At 37.4% G+C, this 17,974-nt stretch overlaps 1 protein-coding gene across 1 annotated transcript in view; it reads right to left on the reverse strand.

The window, feature by feature from the left end:
* ADGRL2 (adhesion G protein-coupled receptor L2) overlaps positions 1 to 17,974 on the reverse strand; it is a 161,837-nt gene that overhangs the window by 45,435 nt on the left and 98,428 nt on the right. Inside the window, exon 4 of the mRNA XM_082483169.1 lies at positions 5,640 to 5,749. Coding sequence (XP_082339295.1) covers positions 5,640 to 5,749 — 110 coding nt within the window. The remainder of the gene's footprint in view (positions 1 to 5,639; positions 5,750 to 17,974) is intronic.

Here is a 17,974-nt window from a genome sequence, read left to right on the forward strand (position 1 = left end):
AAGAATTACGTCAAATTAAGACTGTCTCATAATAAAAAGAAACAAAAAAAGAAAAAAAAAAAGGTAGGTAAATCATAATGACTGTGTCAGGAAGAAAAAAAATCAATTTAATTGGCACTAGATTATACCTTATGTTATAATTAATGCAATTATCACCCTTTATCATCCACTTTTCTTAAAGTTACCATGTTCTTGCTGTACCAGTATGGAAAGTGGATGGGAACTGCTTTCACTAGTACAGACCAAGGCTCAATGGCATACACAGACAGCTGAAAATGTAGAGCTACTCTTGCATTTTCGTCTTAGACTTTAGTGAGTACACATTAACGCTCCAGAGCTTTTAACTGGTGTGCAGCAGTGCGCTAGGTCATTTCAGTCCAAAAAAAATCACATCGACTTGTTTAGAACTTTAAGAAGTGGTGAGGCTGAAAAAGGAGGTGCCTCGATTAAAAATAAAGGAACAAAACAAATCATCAGGTATATAGAGAAAGCAATTAGGAGCAGAGAAAACAAAACACAACCAAAGCAATGAATGAAACAGACCAGGAAACCCTGTAACCATGGCATGCTATGGAGAGGGTTCTGGAAGCCAGGCAAGATGACACTCGATTAACAAGAATTTACCCAAGGGTGAGAGAAAGAGAGGGAAAGAAAGACAAAGAGAAAGGGAGAGAAAAAAGCAAGGGAGTCTTCCCTCCAGCCCAAGTATTTCAGACACTATACCCCGCCACCTACTTTAAGCAGCCAAGTCACTTTATTGCAAACAGTCGACTTCTTTATGAGGTGTACTTATGAGATCCTGCTGATTATCATAATATAAGAGTGTTGTGGGGAGGGGAAGGGAAGAGGTTAACATCCATAAGGCACATAACAAGGAGCTGGGGTTTGGACTGTATACGTTATTTACCTTTTTGCTCCACTTCTATTTTAAGCATCGGAAGAAAAATAAAAAAGTGCAAGGAAAAAAGAAAGAAGATTAACATAAATTGACTATTAATCTAAAGATTAAATTAGTAACAGACGCTAAATATAGGGAGAATAAGAACTGCACTATATTGGATAAAGAGAAACAGACAACAGGAAAACCTAGCAGGAGAGAGATTCTACGGTTACACAAGTGAACATGGATCAATCATTTTAGTAGATTAAGGAGGCAACACAGATATGTTGGCATGTAGTTTCACTTAGTGAACCTGAGTAAATAATGAATGACTTTACTAATGCATGCTATACATACTCTTCTGCTTCACAAAGTATAATGCTATCAAGTTGGTTTTTAAGTGACACATTAATTTATCATATATGTGCGAGTGCACATATACATATTATATTAATTAGATAATTATAAATCCAAAATGCAGTATATTAATTATATAGGTTTGCATGTGTGCTTATTAAACCTTCCCCCATCTTTGCCCCAGACATCCCCCTGCTTTTCTTTCTTGTAAAGAAAGCAGCTTGCATCCTTTAGCTCTCCTTAGGCTTTATTTTATTTCTTTTCCTGAATGTTAATCTTGAGAACTTTTGCCACTTCTTAGTCTCTAACTGCAAAATCAGACTAGGAGGAATAAGCAAAAACATCTAGAAAAAAGAAGCAAAAGCACAGTAAGCAAGAGGAAAAGAGAAGAAAAAATTAACATTTAGCTCACTCAGATATTCTCCAGCATCATCGATTAAGCCCGAAACAGCAAGCTAGTATGCAAGGACGGTCATACTAAGCGTTTGAAACAAATATCCATCCCACCACCGTACATGAAAAATATAAACTGAACCCGATTAACAAAGTTATATTACTACAGCAATTTTTCCCCAAGGAAGTTTTAAGGAACATATTACAGGAAGACATATAGCTGAAGTCCAGCTAGTAAATAGATTTCCAATAATTATTTGCAATAAAATCTATTTCGTATACTCAGTAGCCTTTGAAGTATGCTCCCTTAGTTTCATAAAATGACCTGGAAAATGACAGATGTAACAATCTGTGTAACGGTAGCTGCTGATACCAAGGAAGTGTATCAAAACTATTTGCACAGCTATTACATTTTCAGTATTACGGTATTATCCTGAAGAATGTATTTGTATGTTTCATATAAAGTTTTGGATTTTCAGTTTCATTTAACAAAATTACATATGATTATTTTCAGAGAATGGTATTGGCTGAGCTGATCTAGTGTTTCTTCAGGGAACAATTCCAAAACTTTATGGAGGAGTAGGAGGGGGTTAGTATTCTCAAAATGAGCAGTAGTTTTCCTAGTCTTTGTTCATTTATACATCTTTAGGTAAAATACTTGTTTTTCTGCAATTTGTAATTCTTGAGTTATCTGAGTAAACAGAAGATGTATTCTGAGGTGAATTCCTGTTTCACGATCAGCGTTAATGACTTTCAGATGATTCTGTTTGTGAACTTTTATGCATGAGATTATTCCTCGCCAAAGAGCAATATTGATATTGTACCTGCTTAGAATTAGTAATAGGAGAGGGGGGAAAAGATAGGGATAACTAAAATCATTACTGGCATGTCTGCTCTGCGTGCATTGGTGTACAGCTGTACATTTTTCAGGGACAGATGGGCTTATTGAAATAAACAAATGCTGCAAAGTCCAATCAATACAGACAGAGAGAGAATAAAACACTTTAAAACGTTTTCTATTGAATTCCTGAGTCCAAAAAAGGCTTAAAATAAAAATGCACAGATGTACAAAACGGTACTTTTGATGTTCTTCTTTATAAAAGGGCTGACTTCTGTTATTCCGTCAACGTGTCAACATACATTGTGCAGCATAATTGAGAGAAATGTCAAGTACGGTACTCTCAATTTCTTTGTAATTTAATCAATAACACTTTTATTTTAGGACAAAGCAATGCCTATCAAATTTGTCTAGAATTTTAGGTTTGTTGGCGATCCAACTGAGTATCTCAATAGATTATTTATTTTTTATTTTGTTTTTACTAAAGAGGATTAGAAAAACATCAGCAACAGGTCTACGCTTTGAGATGCAAAAAAGGAAGCTTTTCATTAAGTACTTTCTTATGACGGAGATGAATACAGAACCCAGAGATAGCTCAATCAGTATGCACGATCAGCAAAGCAGCTATGTATTTCTGGAGGCCAGCAAGACATAGAGGAGCTCATAAACTGCATTTTGTACAAGGGTGACACCAACTCCAGTGTGTAAGAACTCCCATCTTTTACCACAAAACCCAGACTGAAAGGTGCCACAGTGAAACATAGTAAATTTTGCAGTCTTGCAGTAACTGAAGTTCAGAAAAAGACCCATAATCGAACTTTGCTTAGAAGTGCTGTGATCACTAAAAACCTCTCCTCCTAGACCCACAGGAGCCTATCCCACCTTCCTAACAAGTCTCTTACGCTGGGACAGCTGTTATTTGCAAACCGAATGATTTCAGTCATTCTGTACGTTTAGGCATGGAGCACTGGAACAAGCAAGGGAGAAAAAAATTAAGACTTGATAACTGGAGATTATCAGGCATCAAAAAAAAAGAGACTTGGAAAAATTCCTGGATAGGCTTTGTGGGAGAGGGAAGAAAGATGCTCAACAATCAAAATGGCTACTGAAGCACAATGTGGTTTGAAATCGAGCTTCTAAACTGATTTTAGTAACTGGCAACCTTTTTGATGACTGCTGGTAATGACAGGCGATCCCTCTTACAGTTCTGGAATTGGGCAGAGTGTCATCACTGTACATGCTGCAGTTGACAAACTCCAAAACTTACACATTTTGAAAGACAAGAAGTATCCAGAATCTTGAGTTATGATAGACACAGAATAACATAATTCAAAGGGTAGGCCAATGCAATTAACAGTAAACAAAAATAAACATTTTAGAAGTAGAATAACTACACGTTAGAGTACAGGGAAGGCCGCGCGGTGGCACTACACTTCTGAAAACTGCAAAAGAAAAGATTCCTGTAGATAGCAATACCCAATCGGTAGAACATATCCACACTTCTCTTCCTAAAACAGCATAAAAAATGATGTTTGAACATTATTTGCATTACACTTTTTCTCTACGATCTAGCCTACTGGAACTGGAACCGTAACCTCTTGTCATTTGACTGACCTCATGGTTTGGAATCAGATGCACTGCCCTCTCTCTGAGAATTTGGGAATGAAAATAGCGCTAAAGTAAAAGCGATCTTTGTGGAACAAAACTTTGGTTAGATTGGGGTAAGACATCACTCCTCTAAAGTGGCACAAGAAGAACGGTTACAACAAGCCACCGATACTACACACAGGAGGAATGGTACTAGGGATCACTGTATGCAGTAGGCTTCCAATCCTACAAATGGTACAGAAAAGAAATCAGCAAGCAACCATTTCACAATGACACAGCAGAAATGAAGAGAAAACAGATGATCTGTGTTTGGCCTTTAACAACAGTGAAGGTTCAATGTGGTGAAGCAGTACAGAGTAGTATTTTGGTTTAAGACGTCTAAATTTTAACATTGTGCAGGAAGTAGTATGGACAGTATTGACATAGCTTTGCTTATGCCAGAACTCATTTCCTTCCTTTCTGGACATATGCTGTCACCACAGTGATTTTTGCATCTCAGACTTGGCCTGTTTCCTGTACCAACAGAAAATGTGACTTTGGTTAAGGATTACTGCAGATCAAGAAATTCACGCTTAATAGTAACTTGAGGGAATGATCAGTGAACTGCTCAAATTCCATTGCAAACACAGCTATTTCTCTGTCGAGTTACAGGACGAGGGAGAAGTCACTGCAAAGAATGATCTTACAAGAAAGCAAAACCAGTTAAAAGTGTCGAATCTGCAGAACTTTTATAAACACGCATACATGTCAATGAAAAAAAGCATTAATTATTGCAAGGAAATAAGAAGTGTGTCTAAAGCTACTGAATTCTGGCATTAGAAAGAATATTGTCCAAAACTGCTGAAGCAGCCGTAACTTCAAATTTTTCTATCTCAATATGATTTCAGTGTCTACTTTGGTTTCAGTGAAAAAATCTGTTTTGGCAGCCGATTCAAGGCACAGTTCATATTTTCCTCTTTACATTAAAAGTGAACATTTCTTTCGCACTCTTTTCCTCATCGCTTTTAAGAACCAAGTTTGAGTAACTTATTGATGAATTATTCACTCTGAATCTGCGTTCACTTATCATGTGCCTCTGAAGCACAAAGTCCTCTTACAACGTCCCCCAACTTGGGCATTTGCCTCTGAGTGTCAGTGTTGGGTTTTGCTGTGCACCCGAAGTCACCACAACAGCAGGTAGCTTTTCAAAGAGATCATGATTAAAATTGAAGTCAATTCCTGCTTTAGAAGTCTGTGAGCCAAGCCAATTTGTCAGCAACTGGTAGCGGGCAAAAGTACAAATTTCTATCTGGCCTATTGAATAGCTAATTTGAGTTTGTTTTCTGGAAAAACAGTAGCCTTAAAAGCCAAACACTTAAGAACACAGACAGACACTTGGCCAGCATCACACCATGGCTTCCTTCCACACTTCGTGAAGCTAATTGGAGGCCCTAGTCTGCAAGTGCTCTGCATGCATAATGGGTCCGTGGGCCATAAACATATGCTTCTTTTCCATGTGACAGCACTCCGGCTTTAATTGTGAGGGCCAGAGGAAGTGAGCAAGAATAAAAAGATTATACTTACTGTAAGGAACACATTCATACTGAACTTCTAGATATTTGTATGTTCCAGGACAAGGATCAGGAAACACATCTGACCCAGTAACTACTATACACTGTGTTCGGTTGTTGCACCTGTAATGGGAAAGGAAAGCAAGCTAATTAATTTAAAATTACATTTAATTTGCAAGTTCATACTAAAGTACTATACGCAGTGCTAACCCGCTTCACACTTGGGCAGTCCGATCCATAAGACAACAAAGTTAATTAATACTAGATCAGTCAAAGTCCATGAATAAGGCTTCAAGACAGTACTTCAGTTCAGGCTTTATACTTTTAGATTTGGAGATCGATGTTATCTCAAATGTCACTCGATCCCACTGGCAGATATAGCTGTTGCAAACATATACTCATTTGATACTACTATTCAATAAAATCAAAGCAAAGTGCAAAGATGATACAAAATGAAAAAATGTGCAATTTTGAATGATGTACAATAACACAAATGAGGAATTCCTTCCATCTTTAGAGATATACATACTGCTGAATGGTTTTACATTTTTGTTGTTATTCAAGGAAGTTATGATTTTGGTTGGAAGAGTTATTGCAGACAAAACGTATTAGCACTTCCATTTTAATTATTTTAGGAGCAATTGGTGGACTCTAAGCTTCTTCTGTTAGGTTACAGAAGAGGTAAAGAATGACTATCTGAGGAAATAAGAAAAACAGTTAAAAAGAAGAACCGCAAGAAAATTAATTAAAATATATTTTAGAGGAGACTAAATACTGAAACATAAATATGACTTGCTTAAAAATGGAAGCCAATGCTTTTTGATACAAAGAAGAACTTCATTGCAATGCGTCTAACCATGAGGGTCTACTGAATATAATAGTTTTTGATATTTAAGAAGAATCATAATGATCAGATATTGTAGACTATTTTTCCAGAAAATACTATTTTTTTTCTATTCATTTTTCCAGGAAAAAAAAATACTACTTTGGAAGTTAAAAATAAAAAATCAATCACCTAACCCTGAAGAGATGGTCAAAATGTAATACAAAAAAAACAGTCAGAAGGAAGTGGAAGAAAAAAAAGAGAAGGTCGGGGAGTCTGGTGACTAAAAGAAAAAGAGCTTGGCTGATCTTCTCAGGGGTTAGTTTTGTTTGTCAGCAAACTGAATAACAGAAGTCTGAACTTAAGTAATAGTCTAGCCTTTGACTCCAGCTGTACATCAACTTCTCTATTGCCCTACTACTTCCCACACTCCCTGAATACCACATCCCAAGCTAAAATAATCTCTCTTGTATCAAGGGCTTTCCACAGCTGTACATTGCCAACAGGTATGAGAATAATTCATGCTACCTCATAAAAGGTAGAGCAAGCACACTTGAAAAACTCTGATATAAATCACTCTCCTTTTTATATACTAATCAAACTAGCACAGAGCTGGTCAGGACATGCTGTGCTTCTTGCTGAGCAAACTCAGCAACAACAGCTCTTCTGACTTTACCAGTTCATTCTTCTTTTCTTTTCCATTTTTTCTTTTTTTTTTTTTTTTTTTTAAGCGTATTTCTAGCTCATAATTGGCTCATAATTGCAGAACTAATTGGAAATAGCCAGGGATTTCTGTATATATGCACAACCATGGATACAGATGGTGAGAAATTCACCTGTCACCACTGTGCTGCTCGCAGCAGTGACTTTCCAGAGAGCACAGGCAGGTCCCCTGTACAGCTATCACACAGGTGACGCTGCACCACTCCCAACAGCACCGTTATCCAGTGCAACAGCTCGTGTAGTATACTAGGGAGTCTGGAATGAGTACGGCGCAGCCAAGGGCTTTCAGACCCGTGCTGCAGCGATGAAATGTGCACCCAACTTGTAGAGAAAATCACCGTACTGAAGCTGTAATACTGAAAATGTACAATACAGCCCCTTTTTGGTACTCACAAGAAGGTCAAAGTGCTGCTCTCGTGTGTGTTGTGTAGCAGGAGGCTGTGGAAGCAGGAGAAGGTAATGTGGCCGAAAACGTCAAAGGCATCTCTGTTCTAAGCCCCTTATGGGTTTTTTTATGCCCCACACCTCAGGCCAGGCTAACCAGCATGAGAAAACCTCGGATGTAAGATTTTGTAATTAATTTCCTCAAATGTCTTCCTGTTTCTTTAGTGAAAACCTTATGGTGAAGCCAAAATAATTCCTACAAAAAGACTTTGTGTAGTGCATCGTTCAGTATAATGGCTTCCACAGCTTTGAGCTCTATGAAAATTTCATTTTACACTTGAATGAGCGGCAATTAAGAGAGAAATATTGATTTGTTACAAAATAAAACGGATACATATTGGGAGAAATTGCTTGAGAATGAAAGTGATGAAGGTCACATTTAGCTGTGGAAAAAAAAAGGTTTACTGGCAGTATTTGTAAATCTTTTGAAAAAGATGGACTTTTGTCTCCCTATGAAAAGTTGTTTCTCCTTTCATTTCCCTCAGTGAAAGACTCATAATGTTGCCGTCAGTCAGGAAACTGAGAACTTCATGCTAGCTTGTATCGAAAAGATGTATAACAATAATTCAGAAGAAAATGCAGTATTTTTTTCTTTGTACATGAAGTGCCAGTGTCAAACTTCAGGCACTGAGTGGCATTTACAGGAAGCTGTCGACCTTCTAAAAACTTTTGATATTTCTTTATGCAAGGGTTCGCCTGCTGTGCATATGGTCACCTTTTGCTCACCTTTGGCCAAAATGAAGGAGACTCCAATTCCAAACCAATGAGCTATGCCGACTGCTGCAGTACACAGCACTGCTACAAAGCACACCACCACCACCTCCCCAAGAAGAGCAATTACTTGGATAACTGAATGACCAGAAGTATTTGTGCTTTAAGTCATAGCTTTTTACGTTCACATCACTGACTCTGCTGCATTGCTGGTTGCGTTTAATAAAACACGAGTAATTTTCATATAAGGTTCTTATTTTCAAGCACTTCTATGATTTCAGATTAAGGACACTGGATTAAGATATTCACATGTAAAAAATGGAAATTTCAGGTAACTATTTGTTCCATAGTCAGTGGTCAAATTTCAGTTCCAGTGAAACCTTCACAAAAACCCGACAGCAACTACAGCAGCTGTCAACCTCAATTCATGGGTTACAGAGAAGAGATGAAGAGTAAGTGGACTTTGTAGAGGTAGTTCTGAGACAAGCAATTCAGGGAATTTACACTACTGCGGTTTGTTCTCTGGATAAATGAAAGTCTTCTGTCTGCTGCATTGTTCTTTTTCCCCTGTAAAACCAGGGGTACTAACTTCTCTATTAGGTATTGGCCCACAGATCTGCTGCTGCCTGCAATGACCATTTTACAAACTGATAAAGGTTTTAGATGAGCTTCTTTAAGACAAGAAACACTGAATTTTGTCTGGTATTTTGGACAAAAGATACTCCACTCTCCATAAAATAACGCTAGGCAGCAGATTATCCTACATGGCTACAAACTGTCAAAGCTACTGCATCACTGCAGAGCTTCATCATTTTGAGAAACCTTTACACTTAGAAACACTACACCCAATGAAGAGGATATTACACCGTTACAGCCTTCAACTCAATCGGGTTTCTCCAAAACAAGACTATAGTGGAAACAAAGTTCCTGGCGATTTGCAAAATTGGCCTAGACACTATCAAGAAAAAAAAAAAAAAAATCCAAAACACCAAAAACCTTAACTGGCAAATAACTTGAAGTCCCTCGTTCATTTTAACCAACGTTATTTTTTCTACACAATGTACTGTTAGATTGGTCCATCTACTCAAACTCTTTTAGAATAGCTCCAACTGAAGGCATGTTATAAACCAGCTCTAATTTCTGCAAATTTAAGAAGTCAAATCACAAATACTTTAGTGCTTCAGTGTCTGTAATCTAGTGTTTAACTTTTCTGTAGCTTTTAAGTGTTCTGTAATCTAGTTAACTGCATACTTCCCTAGCATATGTTAAAATACGCAAATTCTCAGTTTTTTTATGTACAATCTTAAAATTCATATGATCTCACGCCGAGCAATGTCTTCACGCTTAAGACATTCACAATATTCAGAAAGATTTATGATACAATGACTCTGTCATTTACAAGGAAATAAAGCATATCTGCAAAGAACTCTATATAAACTCAATAACAGTTGATTTAGGAAAGGTAATATAGGAATTAAATTTGAAACCCTAGTTAGGAGAAGACTAACTGTAGTACTGAAGGAATGATAATTCAAGGTTCCTGTGCTAGCAGCAGCAAGAGTTTTGCAAGGGGAACTGTAGGAAGTATCCCTGTTCTCATGACGGCAAGGAGCAATTGTGTACTCTAACACTCATTTCTTCAGTATTTTAGTATGAATGAAGAAAGGTTACATTTTCATAATGCAGATGCATCACTTAAAGTAATCTAAAAATCAAATGGAGTGGTTAATTAACAGTTACAGTACAATGTCTGAACTCCTTTCACCTCAGGAAGAAGACTGTGCAAATGAGGAATGGCCCTTTCACATTTCAGATGAATATAGAAAAAAAGGAAAGTAAAGCAGCTCCAGCAGGGCTGTGAGCAACTATCTTCTGCTCGCGATGTAGCCATGTCCCTGCTGCATCCATCCCCTTCTGTGCCCAGCTTTAAGGACAGCTGTACTTTCCACGATAATTTGTTTGCATTTCAACTCTAATCTTGACTTGTACAATTCCCAACAAATTGCTTTTGCTCTTTTTTTATTATCTTATGCTCATTATTTCACTTTTCCATATGCAATGTATGGAGATGAGATTCCATGTGCAATCTATTGTGTGAGGTGTTTTAATCAATAATCTTGTTCTGCTGATTAAGCAGGGGCTTCTGTTTTGGCAAGATAACATTAGTTTCTCCTGTCATGCTCCAAAAGCTATTGGGAATCTTCAGCAGATCATTAGATATGCTACAATAAAGCTTTGGTACATTCTCTTTTCTTTCTTAAATTACTTCTTCACTGTCCTATCATTCCCCGTCACCGCTGGCACTGCATTATTATTACAGCTCCCCTGAAACTTGCACTAGAGCTATGTCTGCGGGCCACAAGATGCCATTTTCAATTGAAGCTTCGGCTCGAAAATATAAATTAAGAAAATTTCATTATCTCCTGCCAAGGGCCATTATTCACCACTGTTCTAAGGAAGATTAAAAATGCAAAATCTATGGACTTGAACAAATACTCCAGCATTAAAATTAAAAACACAGTGTGTCACGACTGGACCAGAAAGTGAAGTACTGGAATCTGAGAAGCAGATTCTGGAAATACGTTAGCATTACAGGGATCAAACAGATTGACTGAGGGAAGAGGTCATCTTTCATCAATCACATAAAGATATACACAGTTCCTTTTGAACTGGTTTGCAAAGTTAAGGTACGTAGGAAATAACGTCCACGTTACAATTTATCCTTCAAATGCTTTTGTTCCGCATAAATAACTTTGACAAAGATAGTAACATAAAAGAAACATCAATGTTATTTCGAAAAGGATATGAGTTCATGTCTAGCCAGCAATGAGCTGTCAAAATAATTTTGGGTATACCCAATGCCGCATTTCTGTGAATGCATTGTTTCATAAAGTAAGGTAAAACTGGCAAACACAGAAAACAGTCAAGTGTACTTCACTTTAAAATAAAAAAAAAAATACTGTATAAAGCCATGTTTGATAAATAAAATTCATTGTAATAAAATTGTCAATACATTAAAAAAATGCTGTCTTGGTATGTTTTGAAACTTTAAAGTCAGATCTGACAATATTTCTCTTTCAGCATATTGATTAAATACTTAAAAGCTAGCATGATGACATGTTCCTACATATTGCCTGCAGCAACCTGCTTAAACACCACTTGAAGCACGTAAACTCTGAGTTGTAGCACCACATACTCCATATGGTCTTCTTGTTCCTTATTCACCCTGGGTGAGCTGCAGTCTGAGTAAAAAGAGATGGGAATGTGGGATGACTACACTTCATGTATTGACTTTTAACAACAGCATATTTTAAATTGAATTCCTGAACCTTTTTACCCGGAGTAAATGGCTGTCTTTACATATGTATTCCTAACGGTCTACAACAGCCATGTGAGATGTGTTTCTGCTTTTGTATGCATATTCACTAGACCTCCACTCCTGTTATTAAACTCAAAGTTACATATGTATGAAGATGTCAGATATTACTTAAATGCTATGTTTTATTAATTTGGTCTCAGAAAGTATGTACAAAACTTACATATGAAATAGCCAGAGAACAGAGACTTTATTTTAGGGGTGTATAGATACATATGTATGCACGCACACATACCACAGTAGATAAAATTATTTAAAGGAATGTATTTAAATTCTGAGTTTCAAATTCACCTCACAAGAAATAAATTATTACACACCGAAACCTAATGAGTTAGCAAATTGGGCCTAACCAAAGCCTGAAAAAAAGATCTGCTAAAAAACCCCAGCCTTGCCATAAAGCCCTGAGTTCAAGCAGCATTGGCTGGCCATTGCTGCGCTGCAGGAACCGCAGCAGCAGTAGCCTAACACTACCCATGCAGGAAGAGTGAGAGCACGCATCCCTACGGAGCCACGCTGCCTTGAAGACAGACATGCAATCCTGGCTTTTAAAAAAAACAGGATGCCACACTGGCAATTTTGCTTGCTCATGTGTAAGATTTTCTAAAAATTATTTTCAAGTTAGAATCCCTAAAACTATTATGGGGGAATGAGCATGCAGGGGAAAAAAAAAAACAAAACAAACAAACCAAAAAAACAACCAACAAAAAACAAAAGCACCAATTTTACTAATTTCACCTAGCTCAAAGGGAAACCAGATTTAATGTGCTGTGGTAGTAGTTTTCATAATCTAAGAAAAAAAAAAAAAAGAAAAAGGAGATACATGAGCACGTATGAAAGCAGAATTTGGCTGTAAAAATTGTCTCTAAATATTGAAGATCTTCCTGTGACCACTAAAGCAGTAAGGCATGCTAGAAATTGGTTTGAATGTTCACAACCCAGACTTGGGATTTTCTATGCACTTGGCAACATGAACACTACAGCAATAAACCTGGTGGCTTTGGATGAAAAATATTTTTGCGGAAAAAACCCTGGGAAAACTGTTTCTACTTTCTTTTTAAATATAACATTGATGATTTGTTGAAATTTCCCGATTACTGAGCAAACATGACATAAGGAAGCTAAATAGTGTATAATTAATATTGTAGAAGAAGGTGCACCATAGCATTGTTTCCTTTTGCACAATAAATACGCAATAATGTTTAACTGTGTTTTCTTTATGCCATGTAATCCTGTGGGAGTCTAAGGGTACGCATTAAGGATGAAAACTACAAATAGACGGTAAAACACAACAGAAAATATGCAACCCCCACGGGCCCTTTCTTAGGATTACCCAGTTTGATTCACTATCAGTGAATGCCTATCAGACTTGTATGGCAAAGTAATTTAACAGAGTATTTCTTCCTTTCAGCCTCTTCTTACAATTTTAATACATTTAGTTATGACCCATTTGCCTTTTAGTATTCATGTTCTCTAAGTTCAAAGCAGTCACTATTAAAAAGACAAATCTTCTCACTTACTCACATCTAAGCTACCAGAGATATTTTTTTCTTGTTACAATTCACTCTTGTTCCAGTACTTTGTTTATTGGTGTAAACACTGTTGTTATGGGGTTATTATTAACCTGAAACTGAAGCATCAGATAAAACAGGAAGGTTCCAGTGGAATACATACCTCCTGCCTTCTCTCGGTAATTTTAGGTGCTTTTATAATCCCGTCGTTCTATCCCCACTACTTTCTACCTCGTATGTGAAAGGCCTACTGGAACTACCAGAGCCTGTGAGGAACTGACTGTAAAGCTCTGACAGGAAACCGACAGGAAAACTCGGTATCAAAAGATGCAACAAGATGTGCCAAGTGAATGGAACGATCTCCCGGTGAAAACCAAACCCAGACCTTCTAACAGTATCAAGCAGAAGAGAAAATGTTTCTAGCGCCACCCCACCTGAGGAAGAAGAAATGGACATTAAGTCATATTCACAAAGTTGTCATATCATTTATGTGCATGCATAATTGCAGGCAAAATGCAGCATGGGATTACAGGCAGTGTATGTCTTAGTACACCAACTAAGCCAAGCAGATCCGCGCTGCTGAAAAGTAATCAGTTCAAAAGATCCAATTAAATGTTTCACCATTTAGACAAAATAAATAGCCTGAAGCTATGCTTATTTACTAATGAAAACTTCAGTAGTGCAGCACCGTAATATCTGAGCAATTTACACAGATTATTCACACTGAGTGAGCTTGAGTGCAGCATCATGCCTTGTGGGTTGAGCAGGTTTCAGGGGAGAAACGCAGGGTTGGGTAATAATATCAGGGCTTTATGAAAGGAAGTTTATTTCTGAGGTGCAGTGCTAGAGCAGAGCGCACACAAAATCCAACCGAAAATCCTGAGGCACAGTGCCTGATGCTTAGGCATAACGCTGCAATAGACTTGCAGAAGAAGACTCACAGGAAGAGAGCACAGGATAAGAGTCAAAACCCTTTAAAACTCTTTTTCTGTAGCACTGTCGATCTTTTTTATCCATGGCTTGGCATTCAGCATATTCATAATGTAGTTAAAAGTTATGTCACTTAAGACAGCTTCTGAGTCATTATCAAATGAGTAACTCGAAGAATTACAATATTGAAACCATGTAGCTTTATCCTTCAAATTAATTTGCACAGATCTTAAATAAATTTTAAAAATCACCCGCTTTAATTACTAAAATAAGGTATTTCAAATGACAGGTGTGATTTCTTACTGCAGCTTCTGAAACGCAGAAGCCTTAGTACACTTCCACTGTTCACGCTTCAACTGGACCTCCAGGTCAATGCAAATTCAACTTGACTCACTATGGGTCTCCTGAGTTTAACACAGCTCTCCCGTCTGCAGAAATGCATATTCTACATAAATACACCTTAGCTCTAACAGGAAAGTGAGACTTACCAATTTACAGAATTGGCGGCTGAGGCAACATGATTTCATAGGATCCTTTGGTTTCCCTCCACAATGGACAGGCTGAGGACAATTTCAAATGGGGGGTGTAGTGGGGGCAACCCTAACTGAACTTTAACACATGCATTCTCCTTGAATAATTAAAAAATATTATAGCCTGTATCAATTAGGAGCAATTATTTATAAAAATGTTCACCTATTGCAGTTTGCATATAGAAAAATGATCAGATTTTTAACAAGGGAAATGGGAAATCACTATGGGATGCCCTACTTAGATTAAATTAGCAAGAAACTTGTTATCAGACCATATAAAAGATACACCATAATAAGACGTGACCTTGCAGAACCTTGGAGCCAATCTGTGATTTTTTCCCCTTGTAACCCTTCCTAATTATCTGCAAAGTTACAGACCCTTTTGTGGCAGGTTATTTTTCTGTGAATAGTGAGGGGTTTGGGGCTTTTAAATATTTAATTAGTCTTCTGATATGAGAATTGTTGCACATGCCAACTGCTTCGATTTTCAAACTGTGTTCATCCTAATTATGTTCAGATTTAGATTGGTCATCCCAAACCTCTCACTCTTGTAATTATTTACTCCTTAAAGATCATTCAGTGGAGAAATATTTTTCACCCTTATGGCTCTTTCTTTCCACAAATGGCTTTTCTGGTCCGTTAATTACCCACTCAGAGGATTAGAGTTTGTAATAATGCAAGAGATCCTGCATGTAAGATGAGTTTTACAGGGTGAAAAGGAATAAATTGTTTGTTGTAAACTTGCCTTGGGGAATATCCCCTTTTTGGGTTATAATTTTCATCAACAGAGGCCATGTGCCCACTGCTGCATATCTACCAATTCCACGGGGCTATGGAGTGACTCATTTCGACGGCTCAACAGAACTCAAAGCAAAACGCTGAGCAAGGGGCCAAAAGACAACTTGGTTATTTTACGAGATTTATAAAAGTGCAACCTGCTAGCAAGACGGTATGGTCTTTTTCCTCATAATTTTTAATGCAGATTTCATGGCCTTAAAGTTATATATATTTAACCGATAACTCATAATAAAATTACAACTTTTCTTATTTCATCTGCTGATTTTTTCCAGAAGTGCTGTCCCTTGGTAAGGCCTTTAATCAACTCTGTAACAGTGGTGTCATTTCCTATTAAAATGTGTCTGAGAGTCCTCACTACAAGTACTTTCTTTTCTTCTGAGACGAACGCCTGCCACAAAAGAACTGTTATTCATTACCTACAGTGATGTCTGGGTTTAATTATCATCTGGAAAGCTTGCAGGGCTTCCAGGTATAGGACTTCTCCTGCAGAAGTATCCTTCTGCCCTAACTTGGAAAGCACAATCCCACTTTCTTCTTTGTGATTTGAAGTTAAGGGATTAAGTTACTCATTTGAGCCATGTGCTCTCTGCTTCCTGGAACTTCCCGTTTAAAGCCCAAGAAAGTTTAGGGGGCCGCTTTCGTTTGCTTCTTTTTACATCTGCAAAACTCCTGCATATTCTGCAGTTGGTTTTCACACAAGTCAAGCAGATTCACCTCTCTAAAAAACACATCAGAAAACTCACAGGCTTGACTCTGTCAGTGCACGGATAATCTTTAATTGTGTCAAAAATATTCATGATCTAATCCTTTTATCAAACTGTCTACCACTGAAGGAGTCTCATGTGCCTGCACAATTAAAAACCCCATGTTAGCCATACATAATACTGTATTACATTTGATGCAAATCCTTTTCTATTGAAATAAGCACTGGGCTGACAGCAGGAAGTGGCTGATAAGAAAGCAACAAGGCATTGCTGATGGCATTCATGATAACTGAGCACTAACTCATATGTGTTCTGTCTACAGCACATTACTCAAAGTGCTCCTGTTTTAAATGTGACTCCAGGAGGTGTTCTTTTGCTGTATCTCTGTCACAAAGGCAGAAAAATTATCTAAGAAAGCTAAATATACAAAGTAACGGTGTTTTTCATACCCACCAGTGATGCTGGCACTAGAATAATATACTGAAAGCAGTATCGGTGCTACTACATTCTAGATGAGAAAACACCTACAGCTTCACGAGTGTCATAGTACAGTTGAGTTCAATGCTGTTAAGAAATTCAGTAAACAGGGAAAGGTTATGGGTTCAGGACTGTCACGTTATTGTTACACTTACAACACAGCCTAAATTAATGTATTAAATAGCTGAAAAGGAGCACAAATTCTGAATTACGGTGAAACAAAAATTTTACAGTGCTGGGAAAATATGTGTATTAAATACATTTCAAAATTGCTTCTTCATCATATAGACATATATCACAAGAAGCAAGATATCTGAGAAGCAATGAACAGTAAGGTTAAAGATCACGGATTACTACTAGGAAAGGAATATAGATGTCTTTGCACATACAACAGCAAAATATATATCTTGATAGATGAAACGTTATACAGCTCGGTGTCATTAAGAAGTAGTAAGACTTCTTCCCCTAAGGTGTTTGAACCGTATGACTTTGGCCAGGGCAGCTTGCTCAATGAAATGATTCTGCTACCTAATTTCTTTTTGAAATGTTACAGGACCTGTTTTGTGTGTGCATGTGTGTGTGTGTGCGTGCCTGTGTGTGTGTGCACGCATGCGCACGCGTGTGTGTGTGTTAGAAGAAATCGCAATTCAAAGGTTCCGACAGGTGCTGTATTGTAGTGAAAACCTGAAAAAAAGAATGGCTTTCAATAGTAAATTTGTAGTAAAGATTTTGCACTGCAAGTGCGTTATAAAGCAGGTTTGACATGGAAAAATTCTATGTGGTAAGAACCTTTCCTCCCCATTGATGTGCCTACAGCAGGCTAAAAATATACTGAATACTGAGTATTCGCTCTATGTAACACTCTTAAGACTGCATTAACTTCATTGCAGTAGCTTGTTTTATAGGCTCAGTTCATCATGACCTATAAAATGTTAGGCTGAAGTGCTTTAAATATCTGCTAACACCATGTGCAAGCCTGGGAGTACAAGGCACTGTGCTGTGAAGCGGCAAAAACAGTACTCTTCTGAGAAAGTAGCACGCACTCTTATGTCACTGATATAAACAGGGTAAGCATGTTAAATAATGTATGAAACAGCCAGACAATCTTTATATAAAACACAAATTCTAGTTGAATTCTTTGTTTGATTTTCTTTTACCAGTACAACACTAGTTTTTGAGATTGCTTCTTAAAAACGTCGAAGTTGACTATCATACTAAATTAAAGAACCCACATGCAAACTCCTTTCATTCACAGCTATTATATGAAAAAAAAAAAAAAAAAGACCTCTTTCATTTGTGGCCATACCATTTTTGCTAATTATTG

The sequence above is a fragment of the Vanellus vanellus genome (assembly GCF_965231255.1).
Source record: "Vanellus vanellus genome assembly, chromosome: 5".
NCBI classification, from domain to species: domain Eukaryota; kingdom Metazoa; phylum Chordata; class Aves; order Charadriiformes; family Charadriidae; genus Vanellus; species Vanellus vanellus.